The sequence below is a fragment of the Python bivittatus genome, unplaced genomic scaffold (assembly GCF_059951505.1).
Source record: "Python bivittatus isolate LINGU-HERP-01145 unplaced genomic scaffold, Pbiv_v1 ctg000210_np1212, whole genome shotgun sequence".
NCBI classification, from domain to species: domain Eukaryota; kingdom Metazoa; phylum Chordata; class Lepidosauria; order Squamata; family Pythonidae; genus Python; species Python bivittatus.
In genome coordinates, this window is record NW_028277053.1 from 11,514,699 (window position 1) to 11,538,475 (window position 23,777).

The 23,777-nt window shown below is 42.1% G+C and overlaps 1 protein-coding gene across 1 annotated transcript; it reads right to left on the bottom strand.

Moving 5' to 3' along the window:
* Positions 1 to 5,354: 5,354 nt before the first annotated feature.
* CNMD (chondromodulin) lies at positions 5,355 to 23,777 on the bottom strand. The gene is given in 7 exon segments (XM_025173162.2): positions 5,355 to 6,366; positions 9,255 to 9,463; positions 10,720 to 10,873; positions 15,646 to 15,759; positions 18,025 to 18,165; positions 21,319 to 21,474; positions 23,700 to 23,777. Coding segments are annotated over 7 exon segments (1,071 nt in total). The 3' UTR covers positions 5,355 to 6,147.

Below are 23,777 nucleotides of genomic sequence, written 5' to 3' on the forward strand. Positions count from 1 at the left end.
CGACTCTTCGTGACCCCATGAACCATATTGCGCCAGGCCTTCCTGTCCTTCACTGCCTCCCTGAGTTTGCTCAGTTTCATGCTCATTGCTTCAGTGATGCTATCTAACCATCTCATCCTCTGCCGTCCTCTTCTCCTTTTGCCTTCAATCTTTCCCAGCATCAGGGTCTTCTCCAAAGAGATCTCTCTTCGCATTAGGTGACCAAAGTATCTGAGCTTGAGCTTCATTATCGATCCTTCCAAGGAGCAATCAGGGTTGATTTCCTTTAAGATTGACTGGTTTGACCTCCTAGCAGTCCAGGGGACTCTCAAGAGTCTTCTCCAGCACCACAGTTCAAAGGCATCAATTCTTCGGTGCTCAGCCTTCTTTATGGTCCAGCTCTCACAGCCATACATTACTACTGGAAAAACCATAGCTTTGACTATGCGGATCTTTGTCGGCAAGGTGACGTCTCTGCTTTTTAATATGCTATCTAGGCTTGCCATAGCTTTCCTCCCAAGGAGCAAGCGTCTTTTAATTTCATGGCTGCAGTCTCCGTCTGTGGTGATCTTGGAGCCCAAATAAATGAAGTCTGTTACTGCTTCCATTTCTACCCCTTCTATTTGCCAGGAATTGATGGGTCCAGATGCCATGATCTTAGTTTTTTTAATGTTGAGTTTCAAGCCAGCTTTTGCACTCTCCTCTTTCACCCTCATCAAGAGGCTCTTTAGTTCTTCTTCACTTTCTGCCATTAGGGTGGTATCGTCTGCATATCTGAGGTTGTTGATGATTCTCCCTGCAATCTTAATTCCGGCTTGTGATTCTTCCAGCCTGGCATTTCTCATGATGTACTCTGCATATAGGTTAAATAAGCAGGGTGACAGTATACAGCCTTGACGTACACCTTTCCCTATTTTGAACCAATTGGTTGTTCCATGACCGGTTCTAACTGTTGCTTCTTGTCCCGCATACAGATTTCTCAGGAGACAGGTAAGGTGGTCTGGTATTCCCATCTCTTTAAGAATTTGCCAGTTTGTTGTGGTCGACACAATCAAAGGCTTTTGCATAGTCAATGAAGCAGAAGTAGATATTTTTCTGGAACTCTCGTGCTTTCTTCATGATCCAGCGAATGTTGGCGATTTGATCTCTAGTTCCTCTGCCTCTTCGAAACCCAGCTTGTACATCCGGTAGTTCTCGGTTCATGTATTGCTGAAGCCTAGCTTGTAGGATTTTGAGCATAACCTTGCTAGCATGTGAAATGAGTGCAATTGTGCGATAGTTTGAGCATTCTTTGGCATTGCCCTTCTTTGGAATTGGAACATAAACTGACCTTTTCCAATCCCGTGGCCACTGTTGCGTTTTCCAAACTTGCTGGCATATTGAGTGCAGCACTTTAACACCATCATCTTTTAGTATTTTAAATAACTCAGCTGGAATACTGTCATCTCCACTAGCTTTGTTGTTAGCAATGCTTCCTAAGGCCCACTTGACTTCACTCTCTAGGATGTCTGGCTCAAGGTCAGTGACCACACCAGTATGGACATCGGGGACATTAAGATCTTTCTTGTATAGTTCTTCTGTGTATTCTTGCCACCTCTTCTTAATCTCTTCTGCTTCTGTTAGGTCCTTGCCTTTTTGTCCTTTATCATGCCCATCTTTGCACTAAACGTTCCTTTCATATCTCCAATTTTCTTGTAGAGATCTCTAGTCTTCCCCATTCTATTGTTTTCCTCGATTTCTTTGCATTGTTCATTTAAGAAGGCCTTCTTATCTCTCCTTGCTATTCTCTGGAAATCTGCATTCAGTTGCTTATATCTTTCCCTTTCACCCTTGCTTTTCACATTCCTTCTTTCCACAGCTATTTGTAAAACCTCATCAGACAGCCATTTTGCTTTCTTGCATTTCTTTTTCTTTGGGATGGTTTTAGTTGCTGCCTCCTGTACAATGTTACGGACCTCCGTCCATAGTTCTTCAGGCACTCTGTCTACCAAATCTAATCCTCTAAATCTATTCATCACCTTCACTGTGTACTCACAAGGAATATGATCTAAGTCATACCTGAGTGGTCTAGTGGTTTTCCCTACATTCTTCAATTTAAGCCTAAATTTTGCAGTAAGAAGCTCATGATCTGAGCCACAGTCAGCTCCTGGTCTTGTTTTTGCTGTCTGTATAGAGCTTCTCCATCTTTGGCTGCAAAGTATATAATCAATCTGGTTTCGGTATTGACCATCTGGTGATGTCCATGTGTAGAGTCGTCTCTTGTGTTGTTGGAAAAGAGTGTTTGCTATGACTAGCTTGTTCTCTTGACAGAACTCTATTAGCCTTTGCCCTGCTTCATTTTGTACTCCAAGGCCAAACTTGCCTGTTATTCCGATTACTCCTTGACTTCCTACTTTAGCATTCCAATCCCCTATGATGAAAAGGACATCTTTTTTTGGTGCTAGTTCTAGAAGATGTTGTAGGTCTTCATAGAAGCGGTCAACGTCAGCTTCTTCAGCATCAGTGGTTGGGGCATAGACTTGGATGACTGTGATATTGAATGGTTTGCCTTGGATACGCACTGAGATCATTCTGTCGTTTTTGAGGTTGTACCCCATTACTGCCTTTCCCACTCTCTTATTGACTATGAGTGCAACTCCATTTCTTCTAAGGGTTTCTTGCCCACAGTAGTAGATATAATGGTCACCCGAATTAAATTCACCCATTCCCGTCCATTTCAGTTCGCTGATTCCCAAGATGTTGATGTTCAGTCTTGTCATCTCATGTTTGACCACATCCAGCTTGCCTTGGTTCATAGATCTTACATTCCAGGTACCTATACAATATTGTTCTTTACAGCATCGGACCTTCTTTTCGCTTCCAGATACATCCACAGCTGAACGTCCTTTCGGCTTTGGCCCAGCCAAAGTAGCTCTTTCTGGAGCTACTTGGAATTGCCCTCCACTCTTCCCCAGTAGCATATTGGACACCTTCCGACCTGAGGGGCTCATCTTCCGGCGTCATATCTTTTAGCCTTTTAACATTGTCCATGGGGTTTTCTTGGCAAGGATACTGGAGGGGGTTGCCATTTCCTTCTCCAGTGGACCACATTTTGTCAGAACTCTCTGTCATGACCTGTCCGTCTTGGGTGGCCCTGCACAGTATAGCTCATGGCTTCACTGAGTTACGCAAGCCCCTTCGCCACGACAAGGCAGTGATCCATGAAGGGGCACAACAAGGTAGTCCTCACTTACTGACAGCAATTAGGACCGGAACTCTGTTGTTAAGCAATGCGGCTATAAGTTGAAAAACCATGTTCTGGCAGTCCCGGTTGCTGTCATTAAGCAAGGACTCATGTGACTCCAACTTCCTGCAGGCTAACATTGCAAATTATGATTGCGTGACCATAGGACGCTGTGACTTTGTAATTGCAAGCTGGGCGCCGACATCTAGATCACGATCACATGACTCTGGGGATGCTGCACTGGCTGTAAGTATGAGGTCCAGTCGTAACTACCACTTGTTCAGTGCCATCAAATGGTCATTAAACGAGGACCACCTGTATTTCTATATGGCTCATCATGTAAGTTAAAAGAATCTGCTTCTTGGAATTTGTCATCTTTCCTTATTTCCCTGAATGAAATGTTAAACCATTATACCAGACTTATTAATCAGAATTTCTGGTGTAATTAGCATATTATCTTTATTTCGAGAGAGGGAGTTCCAACCACACTAAACACCACAATTCCTGCAGTGACGCAGATTATCATTTTTGTAACACATCATTGAATCCTCTTTAAGAGGCTCCCTTGTCATTTAAGGCTCATTTTGTAGGGCTCAGAGGAAATTCAGTGGAGGCCTAAGTCTTTCACCAAGTTAGAGTAATTCTCTCCACACCAATGGCTGCTTGATATATTTTGTAATCAGAATACTTCATAGATCTCTTCACATTTGTTCAGATGTGAAATGCCTATTAAGAGATACTTTTGTGCTTTAATTAAAGATACTGTGTATCCTATTCAGATAACCAGGCAAAGATTTAATCCTTTTGCCTCCTTGAGGCAAAAAAGTGGCTAAATCCCCTCCCTTTTTAAAAAAATTTCTATTCCATCTGAACTGCATTGAGGCAATGGAGAGACTGAATCAGGAATTAGGCGAGACACAGGCCTGAGAAAACTCTTCTAGAACTGGTGTCACCCTGAAACAGGAAAGGGAATTCATTCAAAAGGAAATTTGCTCAAATAGCCAATAGTTGCTTGCTTGCATGAATTTGTTTTCTGACTTTGCATTTGATCTGAAGTCACAAGGCACCCAGAATCACACTGTCTTACCCACAGATCAACCAAGCTTTTGATCCTATTAAGTTGATACAGCTGTTGGTAGAACATTGTATTCAAGGTATTCTGACCTTGACTCTTCCTTGAGCTACTCTTAAATTGTCTAGTCAGGGCCAGTTGATCCAGAGCCTGCCTGTCCATCTGATTGGGAACCTACAGCCCAAACTTTTCTTTCAGTAGGAAAAAACAGGTTCCCAATCTCAGGGATAGCTTGCTGTACCTTCGGGAGAGATGTTCCATCAACAGGGGAATTTGGAAGAGGGGGAGCTTAAGAGTGCGTGTCTCTTTCACCCATCGATAATCCTTTTCAGATGATTGCCAGTTCACCTTTGGATCGATTATTAAACATTTCGGATCTAAACACCTTCTGACTGTGTTTTGGAAAGTTGCACTTCCCCTTTCCCTCAGCTTCTGTTCATAGTTGTCTACTGTTAGGGATGAATTCTTGTGAGATATCTTCTACGTAGAATTTGCAGAGAGAAATTGTGTAAGACTAGCAGCTGCTTCTACCACGCAGCTAAAGACCCCGAGCCAGCCCTGGGAAGCCACGTGTATCCTGGGTCCTGGGGATGTAGAATGAGCGGGGCTGAAATTTCAGACCTTTCGCATTTTGTTGCGGAGGGGTTTAAGAGACAAAATGGGTGGGTTCATCCTATAGAGGATGAAAGATGACCGTTTTTTAAAAAATCCTTTAAACCAGGCTGATTTTCTTCCTTTAATTTTTTTTTTCAAGTGGCAAACCAGTTACCTTAAGCTTCCAGGACTTCGGCCCCTTTCCCGGCAGAAGAAACATGTGAAAAGGGTGTTCAAAATTTCCTTCTCCACTGGCTTCCGTTTGTCCTTCTGTCTGTGTAATAAAATAGTGCTGTGTTTTCTCTGTATCAGTAGAGGGAGCTGTAACACTAAACCAAAATCTTGGCATATGCTGCCAGTGAAAAAAAGCTCCATTTTCCTTTTACCTCCCCCCCCCCTCCAAAAAGCTACAAAATAATAAAGGGAAATTAAATGTAAAAATAAAAGCAGAACTAAAACTCAGTCTATGTTGGGGGAGTAGCTTTTTCATGCCATAAAATGCCCAGCGCAGTCCTTTTGCTTACACAAGATGCAACTCCAGCTATAAACTGTTATGCTAATCCTCATTTTTTCATAGAATACCAGCAAAATCAAGGTATTGGTGGCGGCGGTGGCAGCAGCTTTCATACAGAGTGATTTTAATGGATTTTGCTGATCCCACAGTCCCACTTTTAATCTTTAATGCTTTTCTTCAGCCCTTTCATTCCTGGCGGCAGTTTAGGAAGAAAAGGGTACGGAAATTAGTTCCTTCCAGCTTTGTAACAATCCAGTCCTATTTGAATAACAACAGAGACTAGTTTCACTTTGGATTTATTCATCACTCTCTATATCATGGAAAAGTCCTCTCAGAAGTAAAGGTAGCTAACAAACTTAGCTGGAGCAAATGTTCACACTTATTTCATGCAGCCAAGTATGGGGAACAGGCTGAATTTCACCTACCAAGGAACTTGCGTGTTGGAAAGACCATATTGCCCAGAAGCAACATTTAATCTAGCTCATTTTGAGACTTAAGGTGATTCTTTTTTAAACTGCCCTCCTTGCTTCAGTACAGTTTTTACAGGCAGCTTCTAAGTTATAGCTCTTCATTTATACAGCGCATAAAATATTAACATGAGGGTTCTATTTTATTTATATCTACAGCAGGTGATGGTATTTTCATTTGTTTTCAAAAGCCCTTTCACACACACACAAACCGAGGGTTGTAATTCTTGGGTTGGGGATTCCTGGCTACGTCTGCACATCTGGTCTGCGGTCCAGCCTGGCCCCCTTTCATTCTCTTTCACACAGCGCCCAGGATTCGAGTGACCCACCAACTGCAAGGCAAGATAAGCCGCCAAGCAGAGTGACACCCCTGGAAATGATAAGGCCACGGAGGAAAGCCCAGGAGAGGTTCACAAATCCGTCGGCAATGCGTGTAGCTCCGGGTGCCCTCAATGCAGCAGATCCCTTCATGATCCAGCTGTGAGTCAAAGCTCATCCCGTCACCCTCTTCTAGCTGCTGAAAGGAAAAGGACAAGCACAGCCTTAAATATCGTCTTTTAAAAGACCTTTATCTTTAGGTCTCTTTCATTATTAAAAACAAATGCCACAAGGCAGCAGGTGACAGGGTTTCCAAGTCTCGGCACTCAGCACACATTAAGGCTTCAGATTATGTTGTGTTTTGGTTGGAAAGGGCCATAAAGGTCCCCAAATTAGGGGTCTTCAAAAGCCTGGTGGTGGGGCAGGTTTGGGATTTAGTGACCAGCCTGCTTTCCAGTCTATTCCTTTGGTATGTTTTTTTTTTAAGGGATTGTGAGTGGCCCATGATACATTTACCCGGGCCAAGCAGAAAGGGTTGACTATGATAATGCAAACACTATAACCCAGTTTATTTAACCTAACAACTAATCTAGGCGGAAGGGAGTATTTTATCTGGGGTTCTTTGGAGCTGAACAACTTCCCAATCAGCTTGGTGCAAATTGCTGACCAGGGTTTATCCCACATATGGGAAAGGGATAAAGTCCTGGAGCAATCCTGTAAAAACAAAAGGTGTTCCTGGGCACACTGCTGCTTCTTTACTTTTTGCTCCCACCCCATGACCCCCACTGCATTTGAAAAATGGGCAGAAAGGGATGAGAGTAGGTGAACCCTCTCCCCAACTCTGTCCGTGGGAGTGTCTGATCTGATCCTCCCCAGATACCTACCTACCTACCTACCTACCTACCTACCTACCTACCTACCTATTTCACCACAGGGGGAGAGCAGTGCAAGAAGCTTATCTAACAGGTGGTATTACTCTTGGCACAACCATCCTTCTATCCCTGGCAAGTGATCCAGGAAATGCCCTATTATTCATTGGAAATTAAGGCTCTCGCTTGTATCTTAATTTCTTAATAGCTGGTGGTGGCATTTACTGTAGTAAGCCTCAGCTTAGATCTTCTTTAAGATCTCCTGAGTTGCTTTAACTGCCATGGGGACAGGCGGGGATTCCTTGGCAGTTACAGGCTTGCAATGCAACTTTGATGGCTACAGAACTGGTTCAACCTCATTCCCAAATGTTTGGTCACATCAGGGACCAAGTATCACCATCAAAAGTCCGGCTCTACTAAAGTTCTTGTTTGCTGCATCTAATGCTTCAATACATTTTTAATTTCATTCTATTTTGGCTCAGCATCTACAGAAAAGGGGAAATGGGGGCTAAGTGACATCAGGTGACTTTACTGCATAAATGAAGTATATAATTTGGGCCCTTTCAGAAATGATGTCATGATGGAGGTGATATCATCAAGGCATGTACAGGATGCCTACACTCAGGAGCCATTGCTCTAAGACTATAGCATCATATTTCATAGAACCCCTTTTTCTTCTAATTTCAGATTTGGAGATCGTAACCAATAAATATTTCTACTTCATCCACAGACATCCACGGAAACCATTTAACAAGGCCCACGTGCCTTATTAAGACGACATACTGATCGGGAAACACATGGCCCTTGTTTTTACTCAATTAAGAAGTAATAAAAATATGTCTGTTCTATTTAAATAGAAAAGCAGAAGAATTTGGAAGGGGAAAAAACCCAGTAGGCTTTCAATATGCCGACTTTTTTTTTTTTTTTTTTTTACCGATTAGGTATATTCAGTCATTGACACATTGCATCAGCCATTGTTACATTTTAGATTTAAATCCAGTGTTCTGAAAACTTCCTAAGATGTGAAACTTTTAAAAGCAGAGGTGCAAAAGTGTGGACAGACCCCACAGGGACCCTACCAGCATGTATTCTATGGCCCCGGTAGCTGTGAATAAACATCTTGAGATGTTTTTGCCTGCTTTTGTGATCAGAGGGGCTGAGGGGCAAAACCTTGCAGATGCATAAGGAGATGGCTTCACCCCTTAAAAGACCATTATTCCCATCCTCAAAGGGCCCCAGTCCTGCTCCCTTTCCCTTTGTGTGAAGATACCGCGCAAAGTCTGGTGCATCCCTCAGGCCAACTGAAGTTGTGGGTCCCTGCCTAGTAAATCTCAAATAAAAGTTGGAATTTTCAAATGGAGGTGAAATCAATTCAGAAAGATTTAAGAAATATGCAAAAAGGCTATTTTATATATGTTTACACATCCATGTGTTGCCTAGTGCAGTTAATGGATGGTATTATGTAAAAAAGGCACAAAAGTTTGCTTAATAATACATTAAAATACATTTATTTATTTCTTTTCTATCATATTTTCATTCTAGTGCTCACACCTACACAAACCACCCTCTCTTTTATCTCTGGAAAAACTCAGTCCTAAACAAATGCAGAAGCACAACAATATGTCCATTAAAAATGCGTTTCAGACTACACAATGGAGACAGCCATTGCAGACAATATAGTTTTGCATTTCCTCCCATTACTGTATCTGGACAGATGAAGTCCTATCATTAGCCAATGTGAAACAAATGTCCCCAGTTGGTGATAACTGGGGGCAACCATAGCAGCCCACCCTTTCTATTCACCCTAAACCTCCCACCCATCTCTTCCTAGTGGAGGAAACAACATGGCATATTCTCTACTATGTAGTCAGAATGTTCCAGATCTAATGGGAGACATCATCTTGTTCTCTAGAAGTGCATTACTAGGGAATTAGGCATGTATGGATGTAAGTGTGGTTGGGTGATGCTGCCATCTTTACTTCAGGCACCATGTTGTCTTGGGATGGACCTTCTTAGAGTGATGCCAGGGCAGGGGTGTGGTTGAATTTCACTCTTGCCTCATCTAGAAAATGGGTGGAGTAAACACATTTCAGCCGTTGAGGCAGCAATGAACAAAGGCCTGCCAAAGCTAAGAGAGAGTTGAAGAAGTGGAAGGCTGGGTAGATAGATGACTTATGACCAAGTCTATAAAGGTATGACACTGTTAACCAATACTCACGTGGTCAGGATTCTCTGGATTAAAGGTTGACCTGATGATTCACCCAGAAGGTTGGGTAGCATTAGATGAACGTTCTTGTTCATGAGCCCATTGATTAGAGTGGGGCCTGGTATTTACTTCTTCAGCAGCCGCTTCAAACTGATCCGGATCAATGTTTGGTTGTGTTTGGCGTGTCTTCCTAGTAATTCCCTTTTTCTTTCTTTGCCCAACTATATAGAAAGAAATTAGAATTCGTGCCTCATTTAACAGATGCTACTAAATGTATTTTAAAGGTCCAGACTGGATTTTAAACCTGCGTACTTGCCCAATCACAGCTTCTCACCTAACCTGAATCTGGGTTATGAGTGCACAGGGGCAGCCCTTAAACAGGGTTCCAAGGAATTGGAAGGCCAGTCAGATCTGACTTCCATACTCAAAGATGTGTTCTTGGGTAGTTGCTCACCTTTTCTCAAGCTGGCCAGATAATAAAGCCAAATAACACTTCCCAGATTCAGAACAGTCCTAACTCTAGCAGGATGTCATGCCATCCCAACAGCTGTCTTTGAGGGGAAATTATGGGGTATCTGATTCAAAGACTTTGTTCCTGTGATGGAGTTCCTGAAACATAATCCCACATTTTGCTATGTAGCTCTTATTATAAAGATGCCCGGTTGCAATAACTCCCCATCTAGTCAAATTTCCAGGCCATTCAGATTCAAATTATTTACACTTGTTACCGTCTGGTTGATGGGATTTTATTTCTCTGAATGTGGCTAAGTTTTGTTTTGCTGTTCAAAAAATACTCTATACCTTGACCGCAACAGTTTTACAATTATTAAGTTTTATTATGCTTTTTAATTGGTTGTCTCAGAAGTTGTCTTTTTCTTTTGAATTGGTCAGTCAACTTAATAAGGTAGATTACTATTACTAGAATGGCCAGCCCAAACAAATGCTCTTTCTTTATCTCCCCATAGCTCCAACTTCCAGGCAACTTAGAAGCCCCTTAGATGTTTAGGAATAGACTCATCATCTGATGACATGGTTTCCAGTTCATAAATGCTTGTGTCTGTTATCTTTCCCAAAAGAGCTAGCAATCAATTGATTAGATATGCTGTTTTTCTTCAGTGGCTGCAGACTCAGAGCCCATGTTCTCCCATGTCAAAGTCAATCATAGTGGGAGAGAATATCCACTGTACATAAAAAGGAGCCCCAATTCAAGGATCACAGACAGAGACCGTGGTCAACTGCCAGGGACTTTAAAAAATTGATGTCAGCCAGAGTCACTCATAATGGGCTAAGTGGACAAATGATGATTCAGTAAATAGATAGGCAGATATTAAAAATGTAGCCCTGTGAAGACCGTCAATCTTCCCTAATTTGACAGCTGCTCCATATATGTGTGTATTGATGCTATATAGATCATGGTCAGAGATGGTTTACAGTTAGGAGGTAACAAAATCTGAGATATTCCATCAAGGAAAAGTACCTTTTGGAGAGGATGGTCGAAGCCAGAGAATTTGCAGAGCATGACAGAGCTCTAAAATCTTAGGACACAGGAAACTGTAATTCTTTATTGTCTGGTTTGCAGCCACTCAGACAAGAGAGCTTTCACCAAATTTAGCTGGTAGGATTTCATCTTTCTGTAGGGGGAAAATCATAAATGTTCAGTTGGCTCATTTGGAGATGTGGGCATCCCAGAATAGATAAAGATCAGTTAGCTAGAAAAAAAACCCGGGATCTCCCTGATCTTTACACTGTTATTTTGCATCTTACATGATTTTTACTAGGTCCCATCTCAGTTGCATTTGAGCTTTGCTAGGTAATAATTTTAATAAGTGAAACAAAGGTGACTAAAATGGCTCCAAAAATAAAACAAATAAATAGCTTGAAGTCAAACATTAAAAAGAGGTAGAAACTGAGACTGTTCTAATTAACTGTTTATCCCACTATGATGGGCAATATGGCCCTCTTTTCCAGTTGTGTGGCGATAATACAGTGGTACCTCTACTTACGAACGCCCGTACTTACGAAATTTTCGAGATACGATCAGCTCCAGCCCCAAAAATTTACCTCTACTTACAAATTCGCCTCGACTTACGAGCCATTTTCCGCCCGTGCCACATGGTCCGCGGCCATTTTTCCGCTTGTGCCACATGGTCTATGGCCATTTTTCCGCCCGTTCCACGTGGTCTGCGGCCATTTTTTCCATCCTGCCGCGTCGTCAGTGGCCATTTTTCCGCCCCTGAGGCATGGTCTGCGGACGCCAGAATGGATTAACGGTAATTACATTGAACCTTATGGGAAAATTTACTTCGACTTGCGACCAACTCGACTTGCGATCAGAGTCACGGAACGGATTAAGTTCGTAAGTAGAGGTACCACTGTAACTCTTGGAAATGGGGACTTTGCCTGTCCTTCAACTCCACAAAACTGCATCAGTGCACAGTAATCACATACTTCAGGTGTCATTCTCACCCTTCCATAGTGCTCCATGTTCAGAACAACAGTATGCATATCAGCCCCAACCAGAATTTTGGACTGCCCATATTCTAGTACCATCTCCATCCCATGTATAGGATGCCCATTATCCCCATCCAGAATGGTCAATAAGCCTACTAGGTGGTGACGGTAGTCCTATGTATTGGCAGGAAGGGCAAAAACTGAAGGTACTTTAAGGCATAGCTAGTATATAACTCCTGTCTTAGCAAGCATATCTCAGTCTACGTCAAGGAAGGAATTATGACTCAAGGCTTTTGGAAGAGAAAGATTCTGCAGATTAGGTGAATTTGCTAGTGGTCCTAATAATTTCTCTGTGTTTGTTTAACACAGTGTTGTCCAAACTTGGCCACTTTAAGATGAGTGGACTTCGACTCCCAGAATTCCCCAGCCAGCCATGCTGGCTGGGGAATTCTGGGAGTTGAAGTCCACTCATCTTAAAGTGGCCAAGTTTGGACAACACTGGTTTAACATGAGAGCCATTTAGGTGTAGTGGTTAAAGGCATCAGGCTGGAAATGGGGAGACCATGAGTTCTAGTCCTGCCTTAGACACAAAACCAGTTGGGTGATTTTGGACCAGTCACTCTCTGGCCCAGGAAGAAGGAGGCAAGAGCAAACCACTTCCAAAAACGTTGCCAAGAAAATTGCATGGACTTGTCCAGCAAGCCATCAAGAATCAAGACTGATTCAAAGGTGTGTGCATGTGTGTGTGTGAGAGAGAGAGAGACAGAGAGAGAGAGAGAGATATGCTGAACAAAGTCTCCAATTGCTTCACAATGATCATTGTGTTCAGTACTGTTGAACAATAAAATGAAAAAATGGAAAAAAAATAGTATTATTTAGCTACTTTCTCTTTATGCAACAACTCAAGCTTCTCTTGTACATTACACTATCTAAGGATGCATGGTAGTTGTAGTGCAGGACTGAGAAGGCAGAAGAATATTGACTGAATTTATTTAGCAGTACCATGCTGGAATTAATGGGGTAAGCAAACAAGATTACATTAAAAAAAAGTTTCAGTTGAGCAAGCAGAGGCTTTCAAGTCCATAGAGACCCAAGTAAGTAGATAATAAAATGAACAGGAAAGGGCCTCCAAAGACCAAACAGTTCCATGAGACTCCTAAATATATTGAAAGGAGTTTTCTTCGTTTTGGGCTCTAGCAGGTACAGCCACTTTGCTCTGGAAAAATAATTCTGCAGGAAGTGGAAACTTGATGCACAGATATATTGCCGCAGCTTGAAGGCTGAAATGCACTAGGTGGGTAACATGGCTTGCCCAGTGCCACTGTTTTAATATTGCCCTGGGCTTCCACAACCCAGCAGACTTCAAACGTGCAGCGTTAAAACTCTGATCATCTGTTTTGTTGGGACTAGAAGCCCCACGTACTACTTTGAGAAAGGTATGATTTCATTATTTACCTACTGTAGACGTTTCACCTGTGCACCATGGCCAACCTCCAGGAACCCTAGGGTATCCCAGGGGTGTACAAGGTGAATAAATACATTAATAGATTGCAAAAGAGGAAATGAAATACTGTACTGTCAAGTGTGACACTTGTCAACCAGAAACTACAGATGATTATAATGAAATATGATCAACCTTTATTGAAACTACTGTGTATAACTTTATATACATCCATGAGAATCTCTCCCGGGCATATTTTTGATAGTTTTGCTTTTTTTCTTTTTCTCCAGCTGTTTGTTTTTTCCCTTCTCCTGCTCTGTTTCATTGAATAAAGGCAGAAAATATAATAAAATAACCCCCACCCCTCAGTCAAAATCCAGGACAAATGTCTCATGGACACTTCACTATAACAAAAATGGAATTAAAATGCTCCAGTTAAACTACCATTTACCAAAATCAGAAGGGAATTTAGTTTGTCTTTCAAGCCTTTCTTTCTTTTTAAAGTAAGTTTATTTTTATTTTGAAAGGGTTCCATAAATCCCGTCCTTCTCCGCATACAGCACAAAAGAGCCAGAGGAGAGGATAAAATGTGAAATTTTAAAAATCTCCTTGGCTAAAAGACAGCCAGTAACAAAATCAATACAGTTACAATCTGCAAACAACTTGGACAAATAAAATTGATCCAGGGAGATAGCAAAGACAATCTCAAAAACTTTATTAGAGGACATTCACAGTTTTGCTTTTGGATCCATATACTATGTTAGTGATTTTCCCCCCCCTCCGCTTCTGCTGCCATGGAGAAGCAGCAGTCTATTGTGTAAAAATAATAGTTGGATTCTTTAAAGTTTCTAGTTCAATCAGTACTATTTTCCTACATTGCTTTGAAGATGAGAATGAAAAACCTTTAGGGTGCACTTCAAAACGACAGCTTTTTTTAAACGCATATGTCAAGCTTTTGGTCAATATAATTGCTTTTACTGAACAAGACTTTTAATCAGAGTCTTCATATTAACAGGGAACTGGAAGCTGTTCACTGCAAGCTGAATCTTGAGGGTAATACAAATTCTGGGGGAGGAGGTTAAATGTAAAGCATTTCTAACTGATGTTTATCCTGTATAATCTAAAGGAATCATTAACGGTGCTCTCACCATCTCTCTGGATGGCAAGAAACAACAATTATTTTTTTTTCTATGGTCTGCAATGCAGCCTTTTACAATCTCAGTCCTTTCTTACTCTCCACATTTTCTGTTAGAGACAAATACACCACATTTCATTTCTTTGCTCATATGCTGTAGATGCCTCAAGCTCTCCTTCGTTCTGTTTGGTTTTGTTCTTTCTTTTCAGTGTTTTTCCCCCTGGAAAAATGATGCCCTAGACAGGCCACAATACTTGGTTCCTTGGCATTACTAGTTGAGAGCGCCTGGTGGTTGATGACCCTAACTTTTAATCCTCTTTCATGCAGCATTGTAAGAAAATGGGGAGTGCCACCTAATTAACTAGTTTGGAGTTAGAGTCAAGGAGAGAAAGGGAAATACTTCTTCACACAATGCAAAATCAATGTAGCTGGTTGCCAAAGTACAGAGAGAAAGCCCTATTTAAAAAGGATGGACAAATTCATGGAAGCCGAGCTATATATTATATATTAGCACCCATCAGTGCGGATGGCTTACTTGTGAATCTGCTATAATGCTTGGTTGGGCACACCTACAAAAATCTCTACCACAGCCAACTTCTCCTTTTAAAGAAAAGCATTCTGTTCTGATGAAGTCACTAACTCGCTATAAACATGTAACACACTGGAACTTTTATATCTTTCTTGGTGGTCATGTTAGAATAGATTGCTTATTATGGACGCTCATACAGATTCTACAAATTACGCTCTGAACTTCATACTTGTAGATGCTCTTGGGGTGATGAAGGATTGCTTTTTAAGAAATGTTTAAGTTTCCTTTGAGTTTTGCTCAATTGCTAATGACATCAGGAACATGTCCACGTGATTTTCTTGGCAGCCACATGGCCATCGACTTCTTCCAGGATACCTTTCCAACAACCCTTCTGGGATTCCCTGGTGATCTCCCACCTAAGTAGTAATCAAGGTCTGGCCCTACTTAGCTTCTTGAGATCAGCCAAGATCAGTCCTTGGCAAGACTTGGATCAGGCATCATTGTTCACCTGGCAAGCAATAACTGCGGAGCCAAGGGAACAGCCACCATCACCTCTGGACTGGGGGTTATTTTAAAGACCACCGAGTCCCTACAGTTTGGCATTGTTGCTTGGCCTGGAAGGAACTTTTGCTGCAAAGCCCCAGATCCACCAGATAGAGCAACAGAACAGTTTATCAGGAAAGCAAAGAGAAAAAGCTCCTTCAGGGTTACTCCACGCCAATTTTATAGGAAAAAGGAGGCAATCTCTACCTTTCTTGCCCACAAGGTACATGCAAACAACCTTCTCTTCTTCTTAGGCTTAATGTATCTTGTTTGAAGTTCAACCATATTTCGGAGGACTACTTACCAGATCAAAAGAGAGGCTCTCTTTTGCCATTGCGCTGACCTCAGGGATGTGAATTTTAGCTTGGGCTTTAATGAAGCATTTTTCTCCTCCAGCAAAATGGGTTCCGGCAATGCTCTAGAAAGCAAGATTTTGATTATTAGAGTAAGTGACCTCAAACATAAAACAAAACTGGGCACACAGAGTGAGGCTCTTTCAACACGGGTGGCAAGAAAACTGGCAAATGAAATAAGGTTTTAAGGAAGTTTTCAAAAAGCAGGTGTTCAGTGAAACATAATGTTTTACCTCTTGTTGAATACACGATCTCCTTTTGCTTTATTTCGTTCCCTAGAGGTAGATAGAAGACTCTTTTTCTATCCATCCTGAGTAATCCTTCCCTTCCAGACTGGGGAGTCGCCATTGATAAGCCAGATTTTAAGCCTTTTCCAGGGAGTAATTATCTACACAACACAACCCATATCCGTGGCACTTTGCAAAGAGTAAAAAGCAAATTCCTAGACAAATTATGTGACATCCTTTCCAAAGCCTACACCAAAGGGAGGCCAGGGAAGAAGAGGACCTGCAGGCAGGGGAGGAGAATCTACAGACATTTCTGTGCAGGCAATGGCTTTCTCTGTGGAAGGGAAAGTTGGACTTCGAGGAAGCAGGATAGAAACACTATCGACACTGTTGGCTTTTACTGCTGGAGAAAATTCCTGAGAATACCATAGATAGCCAAGGAGACAACAGATGGACCCTAGAACAACTCAATCCAAAGTTCTTGCTTGAGGCACAAAGGACCAGGCTCAAATTATTATATTTTGGACACATTGTGCAAAGACTCAGATCCCTTGAGAAATCCGTAATACTGGGAAAAGTGGAAAGAAAGTGAAAAGGATGAGGTAGATGGACTCAATTACAGCAGCAATGAAGGCACCATTGGAAGACCTGAAGAGCCAGGTTGAGGGCATATTTTCATAGGAAAAAAATCTATCTGTATGGTTGGGAAGAGTTGACACTGACTTGATGGCAAATAATCAGTCAATCATTACAATCCAAACCATTATAGTCTAGCAAAGTTATTTAGGGGAATCCCAATATGACACTGGGAGACAGTGGCACCACTCTCAAATCTGAGCTTCTCAAATTGGTACCTGTCCTTAACATTGGAGATAGACTCACCTCATATGCAATATAAGGGGTCACTAAAATGGACACAGTATCATTAACTACCAAAGCTTATTTATTCTCTTTATTTGTATAAATCTATATCCTCCCATTTGTTGTCCTTCTGCAAGGAGATCTGCAACTGGGTAGATTCAATAGAGGACAACTTAATACCAGACACTGAAATTTCGCCCTCTCGACTATATGTGGATCTTCAAAATTAAAGAGAAGCACAGATCTCTGCTAAATTTTAATGGCTATTAGTCACATACAAAATTATGTGTTCAGCTGAAAATATGAATTGTTCTAAGTTATCAGAGATTTGTTTCATTCTTGCATAGGGAGATGTCTACTTGATGGACAGCAGCTTAAGATACGAATTCTTTTAATAGGAACTCTAGAAAAACGTTTTTGCATCAGGCTTATCAAAGCTTATTCTACTGAGCCAGAGCTATGATGGGTCATTTTCATGCTGGAAGTGATAAATATCAATATTTGAATTAATACTTTAGTCTACTTGGGTCAAACCATGGTCTGTATGAAACTTTCTCAGGCTTTCCATGGGGGCCTAAGTTGACCCAGTGGACCAAATTTTGTATAACCATGGTGGGTAGAAAGACACACGGGGAAATATCTTAATGACTCCCCCCCTCCCCCATGAATACCTGAGGGAAAATCATTAAACCATGATCTTCCCTGTGTGCCCTACTAATTAAGTCCCTGTGCCCTAAAAGAAGGTGGAAATGAGATTTCTCAGACCAAACAGTGCTGAAATATCCATGAATGATTATAGAGAACTCTATGACATGTTTTGTAATACATGTTTTTAGCATTTGATTAGAATATTGGAAACCTTTAACAAAGCGACATTGCAGCCACAGAGGACCTAGGAAACTAATTAAAACAGGCTCTCAGATTTCAATAATGCTTACTGCTGAATAAGCAATATTGAAGGAGCTGGAAAAAATATTAAGGGAAAAAAGAGAGGGATTAATGGGGCCCAATAATTTTGACAAAACCATCTTGTCTTTGCACATGTGCATGAATCTGAAACAGAAGATCAGAAGAATTCATCTGACATCAGAGCTCACTCTATTTATTCCTTTTTAAAAGAATGCATTCCCAAGTTTTTTAGGTTGTTCCAATTTAGATTAATTTTCAAATTTCAACCATTTAAGATGACTTTTGTTGAAGGTGCTTTTTTCTGGATAAAAGAACTTAATCACTTGTACTTACAAGCTGAAAATCATGAACTTCAGTTGCTTCTTCCCTTCCACTTCCAGTTTTAAAGATCTGCAGATTGTTAGCAGTATCTACTTCCATTGATCCTTCTTGTATTTTTCCATCAATACTCACTGTATAATGTACACTGTAGGTCTAGAAACAAAATAAAATCTTTTAGGTGATTATTTTGATTTAAAGCAAATAACAGTGTTGGGAGTATATTTTTTATTAAAACGCAGTTGCACAGAACTGAGCTTCTTACTCTGTTGTCTCTGTCTAAGCTCAGAACTTATGCCCATTTGTCACTGTAACACTAGATCTTATTTTGTGTGCGTGTGTTTGTGTCCTTCAAGTCAGTGTTGACTCCTAGTGACTGCCTGGACAAGTCCTTGCAGTTTTCTTGGCAAGATTTCAGAAGTGGTTTGCCCTGGCCTCCTCCTTCCTAGGGCTGGGAGAGAGGGACTGGCCCAAGGTCACCTAGCTGGCTTCGTGCCTAAGACGGGACTAGAACTCACAGTCTCCCGGTTTCCAGCCTGGTGCCTTAACCATTACACCAAATTGATTTAGCATTTTCCATAAAGACAGTTCTGTGACTTCTACTCTTAAGTAACTTTCTAGCAAAAACTCTCAGACCACAAACGTCATTAGGTTTCTCTGGAGTAAATCACTGTTATCTCCATAAAGTAGAAACACCATGGAGTGTATCTACAGATAACCAGGAATCGTTTTCCCCCCCACAGGTAGACTATATGAATCAGAATATCTATCTTTATTCATAGAGAGTTCAGAAATATTAATACAATCTCCCCTTCTATTCTCCCAAGAAGTCTGAAAGGTAAGTCAGGTTTCATTTACAATTCAACCTGAGAAAAGGTGACAGTTATGCCACAGTGAAGATTGTAGTCCATGTCAGAGTCTCTTCGAAGCAGGCGGGAGAGTGAACACAGGTCTGTCTGGGGTTTATTAAAATAGTTGGAGCCAAGCTCAGAAACACTTTTTTGGAATCAAATCTACAGCATTGCAAAGAGCTCTACCTTTGAATGAATTATGTGGACTGATCAGTTGATTAAAATATCTTAAATTTAAATTCTTAAATGACATACCCCTAAACACGTACATCAGATTGTATTCAAATGTTTCTTCTTTTGCTGTTAGATATATGATACAAGATGTTTATCCTATATCTATATCTATATCATATCAGGTTGTGAGGATTTAATTAAGTTTAAAATGTGCATGGTTTAGGTCCATATGAAATAAGCCACACATTCATTTTATTGAAATCAGCAGTACAATTTAGTAATGACTTATTCAACCAACTTCATTGGGGCTAAAGCAGGATTTACACTGAATCCAATCCCCTACCTGGTTGGTTCCTCCATCATTTTATCCAGACATCTCTGTCCATGAAAATGGAGACATTTAGATGATTTCTAAACAGGGGGGATTCAATTTAGCATGGCCAGAAAAGATAGGTTTTAATTCTATGGCCAGGAACACCTTCTATAAAGCTGAAGCCAAATAAAATAAAATAAAATAAAAATCTGGAAAGCAGAAATGACCAGGCTGGAGTGCAAGAAAAATAAATTGCTGAAAAAGCTTGGCAAATTCCCAAGATGAAATCAGAAGTCAATTGAATTGTAAATGAAACCTTACAGAATAATGGAAGGTTTGTTCTAAATGCAGCTTATTTTTGATGCTTCTTTCATGACGGAAATATTCCAAACGTAAGGTCCACCTTATAAATCACAGAAGCTCCTGCTGTTTCTCTGGGAACCCATGATGTTGCTTTCATCTCATGCCCAGGCCATGAGACAGGCTGGGTTAAGTTGCCTTTAGCTGTAATGGCATGAAAGGGGCATGCTTCCCCTTTTCTGAGGCCACCCCAGGGAACATCAAGGTCTCTATAATTGGTTAGGCTGTGTCACCCTCTGTCCTGGAGAGAAGTCAGTGACCGGGACAGAAGCAACAGAGGATAGGGGTTGGCCATGGGGAGAGGAAATGGGGGCCAGAGTAGGTTTCTGCTTCCTTTAACTCAGCAATGGAGAAATGCCTTTTGATCAAGTTAAGCATATTTGAATGTAGATCTCCCTCCCCCCCCCCATTCATTTCGGAAGTCAAATCACAGAGATTTATAGCAAAACACAATGTTCCCAATTCTCCATTCATCCTAAACTTTTATTTTTGGTGTAAATTACTTTCAATTATCAGATATATCTTTTAATGGTATGTCATTATCCTTCCTTCCTTCCCTATATCCCCTCCCTCCCTCCCTCCATCTCTCCTGCCTGCCTGCCTGCCTGCCTGCCTGCCTGCCAGCCCGCCTGCCTCCCTCCCTCCCTTGCATTTTCACGTTTATTTTTATGTAATGTAGAGCATACATACACACACGCACGCACACCAAGCAATACATTCAAGGCAAGCAATTTTCAGTACAGCTTCCATAATTATTGCTGTTTGATTCAATTTTCTTTGGGGGAAAAAAAGGAAACTGAATCAGGTTTCATAGCTTTGCTTTATGGATGCTGCTTGCAGAAAGGATACCAAAGAGAGCTGAATAGTGCTTAAGAATTGATGTCCCCCCCCCCCCAACACTGTGGTTTTTAAAAAAACAACAACACTCTTTCAGGAATGGCTTTTAAAGCCCATTTTAGCTCTTTTGAGAGTCTGAAATATTATGTGTACACTCATCCTCTGTCTTTCCTCCTGAAGCTTAAGACCAGGACTGCCTCCCCCAGTTTTCCTCACAACAATCTTGTGAAGTAGGCTGGGCTGAGAGAGTGCAACAGGGAGCCTCCACAGCTGTGGGTGGACTTGAACCTGGGTCTTCCACACTTCATCTGCTGCACCATACTGGCTGCATGATCAGGGGCTGCAAATGGTAACCTGCCCCAAACGTTTGGTTGCTGTGGTGTGACAGCAAAAGTCACACACCTCCCCTCCAAGGCAAGTGTTAATTCCAACAGAAGAGACCTTCTGTAGCTCAGAGTTGAACTGTGGAGTCCTTGGTGCTCTCTGAGCTTGGCTGTTGGCTGGCAGATGTTTCATTACCTGACTAGGTAACATGATGTCACGTAGTTGGGTAACAAAATGCCTGCCAGCCAACAACCAAGCCCAGAGAGCACCAAGGACTGTAGGGTCCTCATTCCAGGCTTGTCTTTCCACCAAGCAGTAGACCAACAGCGTATCAATCAAACCCTTTAGCAGACCTTTCATGAAGCCCTGAAGCGGCTGTGTAAGGTGGAAGCCACGATCTACCAAACCACAGAGCCGGCCCCTGGAACCAAACGCAAAGGGGAGATCCACTCTTTTGCCACTTATCTCTTTGCTGTCCACTTTCCAGGAGTAAAAGGCACCAAGGACCCCGAAGAGAAGGAGGACCACTCCCCCAGGAAGCACAAAGCCCCCAACCCTGAGCAGTCTTCTGGTGCTGGATGGCTTGGCCGGCATTGCTGAGGACGCCTGCGGGAAGAGAAGCATCATTAGGAGGGCTTTGGTGGAAGGTGCCTCATATCCAGGATAAAAGGGAAAAGTGAAGGGCTTTCCCATATTGAAAGGAAAAGTCTCCTCTGGGTTGAGTTCAAATCCTGGTGTCTTCATGGCCATGTTTTCGGCCATGTTCTCTGGAAGTGGTTTGCCACGGTTTTGTTCCAAGATGGTTTGTTTGACTTCCTGGTGTGGCACCCAACTTTACTCAGCCCTACTCTGCTTAGCTTTTCCAAAACCAGCTAAGGGAGGCACCTGAGCTAGGCAACCTATTGATATAAATGAATGAATGAATGAATGAATGAATGAATGAATGAATGAATGACATCCCAAGATCTTTCTTTTCTTCTGCTCCTTCCTTGAATGATCAGGAGCTGCAGGAGGAACAAAACCTCACCCTTTTGCAGTTTCTTATTTATAATGCAAGCTTTTTTTTTTTTTTTGCTTAGTTTAAAGTTTTCGGTATCCTTTTGTGTTCTTAAAACTTTTATTTCTTGTGAAAGGTTGGGGGAAAAAAAACACCCGGTTGTTTAATTATAGATGCTATCATGAACTTAATGCTAGCCAGATTTTATAATGCTTTTTTTTCTTTTTTTTTTTTGCGAACTCAGGATTTTTCTGCCCAGGACAGTGTTGGACTGTGGCCACATTCCCCTACTCTACCTCTTCCTCTGCTGGTGAACCAGAAAGAATAATCAGCCCAACAAAAGGGAAAAGTAGATGTAAGGATACACATTCCATCTACAAAAAGTATGTCCACGTAACCAAAGGTCCAAATTGACGGCTAAATCCATATAGTTACAACAGATTTTGTCTGTTGCCAAAGTTTGCCTAAGCAACCATAGCCCACTCTGAGGACCTGGCAACCTTTTATGCAGAAGTGAATTTGATGGTGCCAAAAAATTGCAGTTTCTGGAATGGGGACATGGGCGGGATGGGGAAGTAAGCTGCATCTCTTTTGCACAGGCTTACGGCTTCCCCGCCAGCTTTTCTTCCCTCTGCTCCAAATACTCTCCATTCTCAGAAGTGGGAAACATTTAGGGCAAGTTGTTTGACTGACTACGAATTGTGGATTCCCATCCCCCATGTTTATTCGTTTGTAACATGCCAATTTAAGAAGTGCCTAGTTGAAGATCACATTGCCTTGCAGTTAACTAAAGATTTTCCTCCAGCAAAATACACTTCTTTCATTAGATTTAGATAGCACTTTTCCTCCTGGAGCTCAAAGCAGCATGCAAACTCTCTCTTCAAATCCTTCCCTACAACTAGAAGCATATAAGGTAGGGTAGAAAGTGAGTAACCAACCCAAAGTCAACCCAGGGAGCTTTTCTGGCTGAGGGAGGACTAGAACCTGGATCTTCTTGCTCCTAGCCCAGTGCCTTCACCACTACACCACATGGTTTTGCCTTGAGAATGAGCTTTGCTCTGCCTTCTGTTGGAAAGTTTGAGTTGAGAAGATCTACCTGCAGGGAAACCATACTGGAGGAAAAATCGAACTGTTTTGGAAATGAAAGCTTGGAGGAGACACAAAACACTTTTTATTTGGACCTTGTACCTTGAGGCAGGGTGATCAGGCCAAGTTGTTTAAAGGAAAGAGCAGCAGTCCCATCAGGGATCAGGAAAATCTCTTGTATTAGTGGTGACATCAACAAGATTTGTCTCCTGCAGGTCAGTAGAGTGCAAATCCAGAACAAATGGGCAAATGGGAGCACTTTTTTTCGTGGTTTCACTCACTTCTAGAAGGTGTGACTTTTTAAGAAAAGGAGTGGGCCGAGGGAGAAGGGAAGCCCTCTGTGGCATTCACACAATCCCTGTGACCTGCTTCCTGAATGAAAGCATTATCCTGCTTTGCAGAACGCACTGTGGGTGGGAATTAAGCAAACCCACTGACTCTGAAACAGCCACCCCCAACTTGTGGAAATGGAGACGGCTAACTTTTGAACTCACCTGGTTCTGTCGATGCAACTTCGAGGGACTCTACCCCTCCCAGCCATTGCGCCTTCTGGCATCATCGAAGGCAGGGCTAGGAAGATGCCAGGGGCCCTGGACGGTCGGCAGAGGAGCCCCGCGACCCCCCCTTCCGAAGTGGATCCGAAGCAAGCTGGTCCTGTTCAGAATCCCTCCTAGCTCTCTCGGGGGAAGGGGAAGGAGCCCGTCCTGCTGCAAAGGCAGCCTGGGGGCTTTCGGGGGAAGTTACTCACTGGAGGTGCCGGGGCTCGTTCCGCACCCTCCAGCCCGGCTGAAGCAAGGAGCATCTTCTCCAGCGGCTCCTGGGCCAT